This window comes from Lutra lutra, chromosome 8, assembly GCF_902655055.1.
Source record: "Lutra lutra chromosome 8, mLutLut1.2, whole genome shotgun sequence".
NCBI lineage: Eukaryota > Metazoa > Chordata > Mammalia > Carnivora > Mustelidae > Lutra > Lutra lutra.
In genome coordinates, this window is record NC_062285.1 from 86,861,685 (window position 1) to 86,874,524 (window position 12,840).

The 12,840-nt window shown below is 44.7% G+C and overlaps 1 protein-coding gene across 3 annotated transcripts in view; it reads left to right on the plus strand.

Annotated features, from left to right (window-relative positions):
* The first annotated feature begins 2,975 nt into the window (after positions 1–2,975).
* The window catches only part of PLBD1 (phospholipase B domain containing 1), a 58,992-nt gene continuing 49,127 nt past the window's right edge, over positions 2,976–12,840 (plus strand). The window contains exon 1 of one of the 3 annotated variants that reach the window (XM_047743099.1): positions 2,976–3,443. In XM_047743099.1, coding sequence (XP_047599055.1) covers positions 3,335–3,443 — 109 coding nt within the window. In that variant the 5' untranslated portion in view covers positions 2,976–3,334. Of the gene's footprint in view, positions 3,444–3,677; positions 3,833–12,840 lie in introns of those variants that run through there. The other 2 variants (XM_047743098.1, XM_047743100.1) reach the window with 2 other exon arrangements.

A 12,840-nucleotide genomic window follows, 5' to 3' on the forward strand; every position in this document is an offset into this window, starting at 1 on the left:
ATACCTAGACTATATTAAATGTTCACAGGAAATAGTAATATCAGTAGAACACATCATAATGAACTTTGAAGGGTGTATTTGGGATATCATAGATTTTTGAAGAAAACATAATGTTGTCCCAGGACATTGAGCAAACTACTATTATTACATTGTTTGGCCCTAACTACTAAATAAAAGGAACCATTAGATATTTCTTTTGGTCTGCAGCTCCAAGAATGTATTACTGAGACTCCAAGGACACTGTGAACCAAGAAAGTTTGGGAACCTCTGCCTGAGGGAATCATGGAACCACAAGATGAAAGGAGGCAGGGTTTCTAAATTTCTAAATGAAGGAAAGCCACAAACATATTAAGAACTCCCACACTGAACAGGGATATGAGCCAGACATAAACTTCTGTTGTATTAACCCACTGAACTTTTGGGGTTTATTTGTAATAGTAGCTAGTATTACCCTAACTAATTCACGGAGTATTTAAGAATCTAGACCCAAGGCCAAGAACCACAGATAAAGGACCAGAAGAGATAAATCTCAAGGGAGGCCACCAGGCCAAGAGGACGACTCACATGGTAGATGCCTCTTATCCAGTACCAGGTCAATATACAAGCCCCCTGAAACCAAAATCAATGTCAAGGAAATGGGGGAAGGATACTAAGGACTTAGCCCAAATGAGGCAGAGGAACCTAAAATTTGATATCCTAAAATCTCTACCATTAGTGGATAAGTGAATGCTAAGTATACATTTTGAAAAAGAAATAAATTTATAGTATATACATTTCATTCTGAAACTGTAACATTTTGAATCCATCATAGATATGTTACAGCAAGGAAAGAAATACAGAGGCTACTGTCTCTGTTTCTGTAACTGGCCACTCAGCTATCGCCTGGGTCAACATCTCAGCTGGTAGGGGTTGTGTGTCTTTTGGGGTGAAGAGCCTTAGTCCCTGGCAGTGCTGCCTAGGTGAGGGGACAGCAAATTCATTAATCATTTCAGTAGGACATGGTGAGAGACCAGGAACTCCCCTGGGCTCCTTCTACCACTGCCCTCTATTACTGTGTAGCTGTATTTCCATTTCATTGTCAGGCTCAATCCCTCTAACCAGCACTATAATCCCATTCATTCTGCTCCCCGCCCTTTTATTTCCCCAAAGAAGTCCAGTGCAGACCAGGCAGCAATTTCAAATTCCAATTCAATGAAACTATCATTAGGTCTCTTGACAGAAACATGCCTCTTCCCTTGCTCACGGAAACTTTCTAAACCATTGGGAGTCCAGATCCATGAAAAAGTAGTACCAGGAATAAGGTAATGAATGGATGGTAAGTAGCCCCAAACCACACATGTCTGCTAGAAAAGTCATAAAATCATTCTACAGTCCACATCTTCTGGGGTCCTCCTCCCCTCAGCTTTGGTGTGAGTTTTGCTGTTCATTTCCCTCCCAGATATGTAAACCCCTCCAATTTAAAGAAGGTGAGATTTATCATCATCCAATCTGGTGATTCTCAACTGAGGACAATTTTGCCCCTTAGGGAAACATTTGGTAGTGTCTGAAGTCATTTGAAATAGTCACAACTTGAAGGGAGGGGTGATAACTGGCATTTAGTGGCTACTGGCCAGGGGATGCCCAGAACCCCCCCCCCCCACAACAAAAAATTTTATGATCCAAAATGTTATAATGCTGAGAGTGAGAAACCCTGATTGAATTAATTTGTTTATTTGCATAATTTGCTTCCCCCTCTAGAATGCAAGCTTTGTGAGAGCAGGGGCTCTGTCTATCTTGTTTATTACTCTATGTCTGGAATGTGGAAGTGAACAAACATTTGATGACCACGTAAGAGATGAGCAGGTGCCTCATAGCTCACATCAGGTATTTTTATATACATGCTCATATCCAAAAACTTGGCTCCTTGGGTTGGAAGAGTTAGTAATGGTAGGAGGTAGCATGACTTAAACATCTGGGGTGGCACAACTTCTTTGAATGTCCTAAGGTAGCTCTCTTCCCAACATGGCACAATGAGAATGCTCATAATTTTCCTTCACTTTAATTTTCTAACTCGAGGAAAAATGTGCAGTCTTTACAGTGTCCTCAATTCCTTCATTCATTGAGTGATATTATCATCTGGACACTGTACTAGGTGCTGTCACCAAACAAAATGATGACTTGGGACTTGTGTTCAATAATTTGCACAGAGATTTGATATAATTGTTCTAGATTTATTTCTAACAGTTATAAATCTATTTCCCCTCTAGGAAAAGTGTTTCTCTGCCTCCCTTCCCATCTTCCCTTGACACCTCAGTTAAGCTTGGAAGAAAGACCAGGAGAGAGGAGTGGGGTGCCTTGCCCCCCAGCTCTGGAGTAGAGGCTTGTCCAATCCTGGGTTCCCACACGGTACCTTCGCCATAGCTCTATGACAGCACTAATGGCCACTTCTCAGCACCTGTTTATTTATATGGCTTTGTCCTTCTCGCCAGCAGTAGGTCAAGCTCTTGGTGGGTCTTTATATCCCAGGCATCAGGCACGCAAGATGGGCTCAATAAATGGTTATTGAAAAAATAAAATGCTTTTTGCCTACTTCACAATGTCACCCAGGGCACCCTTTGCCAACTTCACAATGTCACTCAAGGCATACTTTTGCCTACTTCACAATGTCACCCTACCTGGCACAGAAATGGGGACTTCCCAGGGGCTCAGAAATAGATCTAGTTTCATCCCCGTCTGAATCACAGTCTAGTGGCGGCTCCAAGCTAATGAAGAGAAAAGCGAAGGTTGGGAAGTCTTGGGCCCCAGCAAATGGGTGTAGGTTAAACAGCCTGAGCTGGAAGAGCAGTGATCCCTGAGGAGTACGCGCCCCTCGAAGACACTGCAGAACGGCCCAGAACCGGAGCTGCGTGTAGGTAGGGGGCATGCATGTCACCGCTGCTCAGGGTGCCTCATCCCCGCCGCTGCAGACGAGTGGCCGAGAGGCCGACCCCGGCGACAGAGGCTGGCGGTGTTGACCTGAACGGGTCTGTTCAAGCCTTGGGCCCCAAAACTGCCCTACGAGCGCAGAGAAAGCGGCCGGGAGCCTCGTCAGGTCCCAGAAGCGCAGCCGGGGAACTTTCTCAGCCCAGCCCACAGGGCGCTAGAGGGTCAGAAAGGACCCGCCTTTGCCAGCGGGGCAAAGGTTGCTCCCGAGGCCACGTGAGGCTTCGTCGCCCCTAAAAGCCCCCACCCGGCAGGACTAATGGAAGAGTAAGGACGCCCCGACCTCGGAGACGCGGCGCCCCGCTGCCGGCTCCAGAGCCGCTCCAGCACCAGCTGCCTCGTCCCACCCGGGGCAGGTCGCGGCCGCCGAGCCATGCCCCGCCGCAGCCGGGACCTCGCGCTGCCCACGCCGCCCGCCCCGCCGCCGCTGCTGCCGCTGCTGCTGCTGGTGGTGGCCGCCGCGGTGCCGCCGAGCCTGGCAGGTGAGCGGTGCGCGCCCACAGGGCCCCCTGGGGGGGCGAGTCCGCAGACACCCGGCCCTGGGCGTCCGCCTGGCTCGCGCTGCGCCCGCCCGCCGCTCCGTGCGCTCCCGCCCGCGCCCGGACTCGGCCAAGTTGACCGCCAGGCGGTGGCGGGGTTCTGGGTGGACGCGGAGGTCTGGGGGCACGGCCCCAGCTCGCTCCAGGCCCGCCGGAGCTCAGGGACGGACGCCGGGAGGGGCAGGGGCTGCGCGGCGGCGAACTTCAGAAGTGGGGACTGGAGAGCTTGGAGAACAAATCAGTGCGCTCCGGCGCGGCTCTTGGCTTGCTGAGCCTCGACTGGTCAAAGCACAGCCAAAGGACGTGTAAATATATTTATTCACAGCATAGAGGTATGATTCCGGGCTGTCAGGTGTTTTTGTTTGTTTTTTTGGTTTCGTTCTTTTTTTTTTTTTTTTTCCTGAACTACCCATGACTTTGGTTTAAAGTAAGTGCAGTCTGGTATTGTCAGTTTGATAGGGGCCAGGCAGCGTGCTAAAGGGCTTTTCATACAGTGCTTACTAGAACTCTAAATAGGAGTGTTTACCCCCATTCTACAGACCATTCGAAATTGAGAGAAATTGAGGAGCTTGGGTTAAGATACACCGCAAGCGAAGGCAGAGCTGAATTGCCACACAGTATTTACTTAACTACTCCCCTCTTCCTACAACAGGTTTTATCCCTACCAAAAAAAAAAAGTACTGGATTTGTCAGTTTTCTTCCCGATGGATAAGACTAAAATTAACCAAAGAAAATCGAAAGACTTCAAAAGTAATCTTAAGAGAGGATTAAGTTTAGGGCGTCTGGGTGGCTCAGTGGATTAAGCCGCTGCCTTCGGCTCAGGTCATGATCTCAGGGTCCTGGGATCGAGTCCCGCATCGGGCTCTCTGCTCAGCGGGGTGCCTGCTTCCCTCTCTCTCTCTCTCTGCCTGCCTCTCCATATACTTGTGATCTCTCTCTGTCAAATAAATAAATAAAATCTTAAAAAAAAAAAAAAAAGAGAGAGAGGATTAAGTTTGCTTTACTTCCAAGCCCTTTTCTGTGCTGACCTTGTGCAAGAATAGGGTGGGATAGGGTGGGGTTTCGGAGAAGAAACCCTTTCCCAAAATGAGTGTACAGATTCTTACTACACTACCTTCCATCCACAAGTAACCACAATTAGATTTCACGGCCTTTGCTTTTGTAGCTTGCCCTCTTAACCTAACTCTTAAATCTTTCTAGACTTAAACTGCCTGGGCCTCTGGGATCAGAAGGCATGCACCCCTAGGCTCCTGACTGTTGATTTATCTGCCCCATTCTGTTCCTTACCTGCACCGTGGAGGGGGCATTCCAGCCACCCTATGAGCCCAGACAACCTGCTCCTTCAGGCATATCTGGAACAGGCTAAAAGTGCTCCAAAAATGGAAATGGCTTCTTGTGTCTGGAATGCTGAGTGAAACCCTTCTAACTTCTCTGTTCTTTTGAATTGTGTGGATTGTTTAAAGTGTTCCTTAGACAGGAGGGCAGTCTGAGGAGTGAGGTGGAGATACTGTTTTTCTGAAGATGAGGCACTGTTTATTCAAGAAGAGAACCCCTGGCAAGAAACAGCTGCTTAAACTGACTTCCCCAGATAGATACTCAGCTGAGATCTGGCCAGGATGGTCAGGAGTCAAGGCAAAGACTGAGGGCATTTCTGTGGCCAGCGATCCTGACAGCATGGGGCCTGGCAATCCAAAGAAGACTTCTTATCATGGCCTGAGGAGCAGCTGGTGAAACACACGCCCACTCTTCCAAACAGATGTGAACCTTGTTTCCTTTGTTGCATCCAAACCAACCTGCTTTCCCGTGTAAATTTTTGACTCTTTGTTTTACCCTTCTACTAGACTGCCAGGCACATGTGGGCAGAGAACAGAGTCTTTGCTACCTCTTTCTTGTCACGTTTTCTCTGAAGTGCCCAGCTCAGTACTCTGACTTTAATGGGTACCCAACACACACCAACGGGATTGCATTTTCATCTTCCTGGAATGATCTTTATATCTACCAATGTGCACCTGTTAATCCAAAAATAACTTTGCAGATTCATTATTCCAGAAATATTGGCCAACAATTGCACATTCCTCTTAGCCTGTCTTCCAAACTAGTGTGGACTTCAGTCATATAATAGCATTGCCTTTATCCTTCCAGACTGGAGAGACCCATATTTGTTTCTGTAATTTTTCTTGGTGGTGTGTACAGTGAAGTCACACTAGAAAAGAGACGGGTTGGTTACTCAGAGATTTATAAGGTGCCCTGTGCCTTGGTAAAACTTGTTCCAAATCTGGCCCCTGGACTTGCAGGACTAGATTTGAGAAATGCATTCCTTCCCATGCTCCAGAGCCAATCAGATACAAAGAAGCTGATTCACCCTGACAGACACCAAAGTCTATTCACCAAAACACCCATAATGGATTTTTAGCAGATGGGACCTTTGCATAGCCTCCCCGGCCACTCTCTTGTAATCAGATTACACTAGAAAGATCCTCTCAGGGATTCTCAGGCTGGTTGCCTGCTGGATTTGCTTCCCAGGAGGGCTGATGCTTCAGTTAGCCTCTGGGGGCTCATACTGGAGCTCACCTAGCACAGCTGGCCCTTGCCTCTGGGACACTGCTTTTTCCATGCTTCCATGACTCACCAGTGCCCGCTGGAGACTAACACATTGCCTCTCTGGATAGGCCAGTACTTTTTTATTTTATTTTATTTATTTAATATATTTTTAAAGATTTTATTTATTTATTTGGCAGAGAGAGAGATCACAAGTAGGCAGAGAGAGGCAGAGAGAGGAAGGGAAGCAGGCTCCCTGCCTAGCAGAAAGCCCAAAGTGGGGCTCGATCCCAGGACCCTGGGATCATGACCTGAGCCGAAGGCAGAGGCTTTAACCCACTGAGCCACCCAGGTGCCCCAGGCCAGTACTTTTATGTGGTTGTGGAGAAGTTTGTCAATCTGGGAGTTGTTCAGGCTCCTTAAGGTGACTTGGTAGACCTTTGGTGGAGGCTGCTCTCAGTTGATCCTTTGATTCGGAGGGCTTTCTGATCTCTAGGTTCACTTGAAGTGGTGGCTCATTCCTTTTGTGGCAGTTCATTTTTACAAGTTTAATACTAGAGAGGTAGTATGGAATTCCAGAAACAGGAAGCACGGAGCCTAACTGCCTGTGTTTGAATCCTGGTTCCAGCCAGTTATCTATCTCTACACCTCAGTTCCCTCATCTGTTACACGGGGACTGGAGTATCTGCCTCCTAGGGTGTGGAACAGGGCCTTGTATACAGTAGGGGCTGCATAATTGAGTGACCGTTATTATTGGCCGTTAGAGTTGCTTTTTCTCCGGAAAGGCAGGACAGATCTTTGGATAAGGCAACCAGAACCGCAGGCGATAATCTATGTGCTGTGAGGTAATAGCTTGTTATAAAAGCAGGGTTTTCCTTAATCGTGGCCCAGCGTTGCAGGGACTTGGAGCACACAGGGGCACGTTGGGCGGGTGTTTCAGGAAACAGCGAGCAGAGCCCAAGGTAGCTTTCCTGGGTTACCACTGATTGGTTGCCATCACCTTGATTTTTCTAAGTGCCATTTTATCAACCATGCCTGCTGTAGCATTTCCCAGCTCTTCTCCATCTTTCTGAGCCCCACTAAATCTTCCTACAGCTCATCCCCACTGTCTTAACGTTTCAGACCCAAAAGAAGTCGGTGCTGTCGGTAAACTTGAACATTTTTTTCATGCTCTCTCTCTATCAGTTTGTTATACAAGCTAAGTTCCAGAAGAATTTCTGCGGGAAGTGCCCATTCCTCTTTATCATTAAAATTTGTTTCCTAGTCCTTCTGGAAATATTAATCTGATGGCAAAGATCAAAATCTTTCTCCAGAAGAAAATGTTTAAAATATCCTCCCCTTCAGTCTTTAAATTGAAATGGAACATTTTATTTATTTTTTATTTTAATTTTTTTTTTGTAGCTGTAAAGTGACCTGAAGAGATAGAACATTTTAGACACATTTTTCATAATAGGTAAACTGCAAATCACATGAACTTCAGCTTGGAACTTCTAACATGCAGAACAGAAATTATTGTTTTCACACATTTTTAGGCATTATTTTAATTTTTGTCACCTGTTATTTTTGGGGTTTTTAAAAAAAAATCTAAATTATCAAGCATTAACTCTTGAGTTAGCAAGATAGGTAGCAGCACCAAAAATGGAATGACTCCAAAGGATTTATCTTGTTCAGCATTTTAAGTTTTTTTAAAATGCATTTATGCTTTGTCTTTTTTTTTTTTTTAATAGAGTAAGTTCCAGTTGCTCCTACAAGTTCTATTTCACAATCACTTGAAAATTGCACTCTAAGATGTGGCTAGAAAATTTATGAATGTTTTTATGTTGTTTCTTTGCACTATGGCAAAACAGGAACTTACTCCGTGGGGTAAAGGAAACTAAGAGAGGTAGTGAAAATATGAGGAAACTTTGATCTAAAACTTGAACCTCTGCACAAACAATACCATATTACAATCTTCCAATGGGAAATTGTGAAATCTCTTGATTCAGAGCTTGCTCTGAAGTGTGTCCGCTAGCCTTGCAAATGAGTTACCAGCCCAGCAGGTGAGGTAGTGGCAAGTTAATTCAAACCAGCATTTACACACCTAAGATTCCAAAATTCGAACCCACACCCCGAAATCAAGAATGAATAGACAGAAACTCAATACCAATCTGTCTCCTCCCCAGGCGGTGTGGAAGTTTGGGATGTACGCAAGAAAACCCTGTTCACCCCAAAGGAGTCAATACAATGAAAAAACAGATGCCACCCCTGACTCTCAAGGAGCTTGTAACTAAATTTTTGAACCACATACATACAAATATATATAACTAAAGAGTGATGTAGATGAAGAGTGTGCTAACAGCGCCAAATGAGGGGCAAAGTTGACTTTCTGTTGACAGGACTTTTAGCAAAAACTCTGGTTGAAGCTAGCAGTGTAGACAGAATAGGTTCATTCTGAGGGGATGAAGGAAAGGGATCTTTCCAGATCCAAGTAAATCTCCAGGATTTTTCTGTATTAGCACTTTGTTTCTTTGACACTGTTTTTTTAAAGCAGTATCCCTTTCTGCTTACCTAATATATTGGACAGAATATGCCTCCCACCTCACATCCCCTCACTGCTGTCTATGCGAGCTTCAGCTGCTGTAAATGCGAGGGGCCTCACCCTCACCCTAGCCCCCCTGAAAGGATACCTTGCTTTATACCTCAGGCTTCTCTGGCATCATAACCATTTCACACCGGAGCACTTGCAAACCTAGACAGAGGGATTTAACCCCTCACAGGGCAACTTTTGACCAATGCATGATGGGCAGCTGTAGTTAAATGTTCCTCCTTCCATCCCTGGGATGGGGTCCTCAGGGGCTTATCTCCACTCTTGTTTGGGCCATCTCAGATTGCACCTTTGAATTAGCTTTCTCTCCTTCCCTGTTTCATATTCCCCATCCCCCATTCCCGTACCCAGAATAATCCCCCCTTCAGCAAGAGTCCTAGGCTCTGATTTCTTCTGGGAGTGAGAGCAGAAACCCTTAGAATGTTGTTGCCTGGAGGCTGTTTATCATGAATCAGTTACTTTCTGCTGAAGAGTCAAAGCAAATCTAAAAACCAGATATCAATTTACTGAACCCTTTCAAAGAAGGAAGTAGAATGCCAACCAAGGTAGACCAAAAAATACAGAGACCTTTTGTCCAATGGACATAAAAGACAAAAGCAATTTAAGGATCAGGATCAGAGAAGTGTCAGCTAAACTCAATCTGAATAGATTAAGTTGCAATCTTAATTTTTAAAAATATTTTCTCTCATATTTTCTGTGTCTGCCCTTTCATATTTCTTCCTCTTTTTCCCTATGTCACTTACTGAATATATTAGGTAAAATTGCATCACTCCAGGTTAAAAAAGCCACTTACTCTATCATGAATAAAGTGCCCGCCTGGAAAAATAGGTTCCAAATACAGGAGAGAGTGATTTGGGCCACTTACAATTATTTTACAAATTCTAAGACAGGGTTAAGATTTTTTTTTCCCCCACTGAAAACAACTTATAGAAAATATTAGAATATACAAGTAAATAAATTTAATTCGGGCATTAGGTTTTTATGTTGAGAGAAATATAAAAAGGAGGAGGCTTCTTCCATCTTTATCTACACAAGAAAAAGACTCTGTTTTTATAAAGTAACGTTCCCATTCATTCAGCAGAAATTTATCAAGTGCATTGACTTTGAAGATGTTGCTGTTAAAGAGTTTAAGCTCACTTCCCTTCTCACCAGTTTAGGGGGAAATGGCGTTTGCCCCCTTGGGCATCTGAACCATCCTTTAAGCCCCTTCCCTGAGCTTGAAGGTATAATGACTTGAGTTATTTTAGATTAACTTCTGTGAATATTCTGATAAACGTCACTTTCATTAGAGCACACACAATTAAACTAGACTCATCCCAGAAACAGTACTATGCTGGGTCCAGTGCTCGCAGGAAATAGAGCCGTAAGCAAGACCTGTGTCTGCCTTCACAGAGCGTGTATAAAGCTAGAGTGGAATTCCAAGAATGTGATTTTGGTCTACCTTTTTGCAGTTGTCCTTTTCACAACATGTGCTTCCCAACATGGAGATGTTTGGGAAAAAAAAAAAAAAGTAGAAAAGTAAAATGGCTTAAACTACCAAAGGATTTAAGAAAATCAGAAAGTAATGTGGTATTAGGAAATCCAGAAAGAGTTGGTACATGGGGAAAATGTTGAGGGAGAGAGAACATCATTTAGGGGTGGAGCAAGAAACTCAGATGTTGGCCTAATTCGCAAAGTACTTGCTCACTTGGTCAGTTAGTTAGCAGTACATTTTTATCACTGAATTCTTTTAAGGGATTTTTTTTTTTTAATGCCTGGCGGCACATTAGTGTCAAAAAAGCACCGATTTGAGGAAGTGTATTATTTGTAGTCAGGAAATTACATAGTTCCAGCAACAGTGAAAACACAGCCCTTGATTGCTTGGATGGAGAGCAAGCCAAGGTTTATGGCAAAAGGGGCTCCTGGAAGGAAAGGTGAAGCTAGGCAAGGCCACAGTGTTCAAGGAGAAGTGCCAAGATTTGGGAGAAGGGAACGAAGCTAAAATTATTCCATGTGGATAGAACTGAAAGGGAAGAACCCCAGAAGGCTGGTTCACCTTCCTTCCTCTCTTCACAGTTTCTGTTTATGACCCTGCACACACCCCACTCCCCCTCGCTGCATCAGTTTGCAGCTGCTGTGTTTCTCGTCAGCCATGCTTCCTTTACTTCCCTACAAGACTCACTAGAGGCGAGGGTAGAAGAGAATGTGTGCGGAAATCTGGGGAAAGGCTGAGGATGTGCCACAGTGATCCAAATTCCATTTGGAGAACACATTTATTGTATTTGGAAGAAGGGACGTTTCTGTGGATGCTACCCATAGTTGTCAAATTGTGGCCAGTTGGCTTTACTAACAAGTAGACTATTATTCATCACCAGAAGTCTGTGAAAGTATTGTGAACCTACCTCTTTTTATGAACATCATTATTTCCACTTAGCCATTTTTAAAGAAAGTCCACCATTATGGTCATGACTTTACTCAGAAGTGAATGGACTTTCCTGCTCAGGATTATTCTTTCTTTAAGGGCCATAATCAGCTTTAGCTTCTAAGCCTGACCAAATCCCAGCCAATCACCCAACCCCCTTGGGACAAGGTGCTATGATACTCTATTATTAATATTATACCTTTAGCACTTATTTGATAGACAATCTTTGCATCAAAATAAAATAATAAAATGTTGAGTCAATTTTTAATGTTGACAACAGATAACTATATATAAACATTTAATCTGAATCTTCTGGCATCTTTTTTTTGTATAATTTTTTTAAAAGATTGCATTTATTTATTTAACAGAGAGGGAGCAAGGGAGCACAGGCAGGGGAAGTGGCAGAGGGAGAGGGAGAAGCAGGCCCCCCCGCTGAGCAGGGAGCCCGATGTGGGGCTCAATCTCAGGACCCTGGGATCATGACCTGAGCCAAAGGCAGTTGCTTAACTGACTGAGCCACCCAGGGGTCCTGAACCTGGGTGTATCTTAACCACTGAAAACACAGTATGTCCAAAATTAAACTCCTATTTCCTCCCAGACCTCCCAGACCCTTCTGCTCCCTCTCTCAGTGAATAATACAACAACATCCATCCACTGAGGCTCAGTCTAGAACCTGAGAGTCATTCTGGCCTCTTCCCAGCTCTTTGACGACTTGAATATAAATTGGTCTTCAACCTGAGCCGCTGTCTAATAGTTTTTTAGGCCAAGAAACAAATGCATCACATACCATTTCCTTTCTCCATTCCTTTTTCCCTCTTTCTTCCTAAGTCTCCCTTCCTTTCACAAATACTTGCTGAGTATCTGTGACAAGCTAGGCACTAGGGTAGTTCTGAGTCTTTGGCCTCCAGGAGCTCACAGGCTAAGAGCGGCAGAAGGCATGTGAGTTACAGTGTGAAAGGCCCAAAGAAGATGTACCTACAACCAAGTGACATTGAACTTGTAGACCGAGTCAACTGCCACAAAGGGGTGCTGCTTCCCGGGTCTTAAGTAGCACTTTTGAGATAGCTACATGGTTAACAAGAGAGAAACTCTTAGGCGGACGAAACAGCATATGCAAAGTCAGAGGTGTTGAACCAGCTCATGGCAGGTTGGACAGTGGTATATGATGGCTTCCAGATGACAAAGTGCATGTGGGTGGTGAGAGAAGCTGCATAGCGTAGGCAGAAAGCAGATGATGAAGCCCAAGAGTGTAGCCAAAGAATTTTATTTCTAGGAAATGGAAGTCAGTGAAGACCTTGGTAGGCAAGTAAACAAATTATTTGCATTTTAGAAAGGTCACTCTGGTAGAGTATGAAGGATGAATTACAGGTCAGAGGCACCTTGAAAAGGGCCTTTCTTATAGTTCAGGCTAGTTGTGATATCTGAGGTAGCATGGAAAGGTGGGGCTACAGAGGTAGATAATGGAGGGAGAGATGGTTGGGAGGCCTTGATTCAAGATGAGTTTGCAGGAGAGAGAGGGGGCCTGGATGGGCTTGGGTCTCAGATAGAAGGATAACAGAGATAGAAAGCAGAAGGTGGAGGATGGCTGAGAGAGCAGCATAATAGTTCTCGTTTGGATATTTTGAATTTCTTTTGCTTATAGAATCTTCCAGGTGGTGTTACCAAGTGTGCTGTTGCATCCAAAGGATAAAGAGAAAGCCTGGGGACAATGAGGAAGAAAGCAGGCAGAGGAGTAGAAGATTCAGATTCATGTCATCCCAGAGGCATGGAAGGAAAGAGTTTTTTAAGAACTAGTGGTCACCAGGGTCAAATGCTCT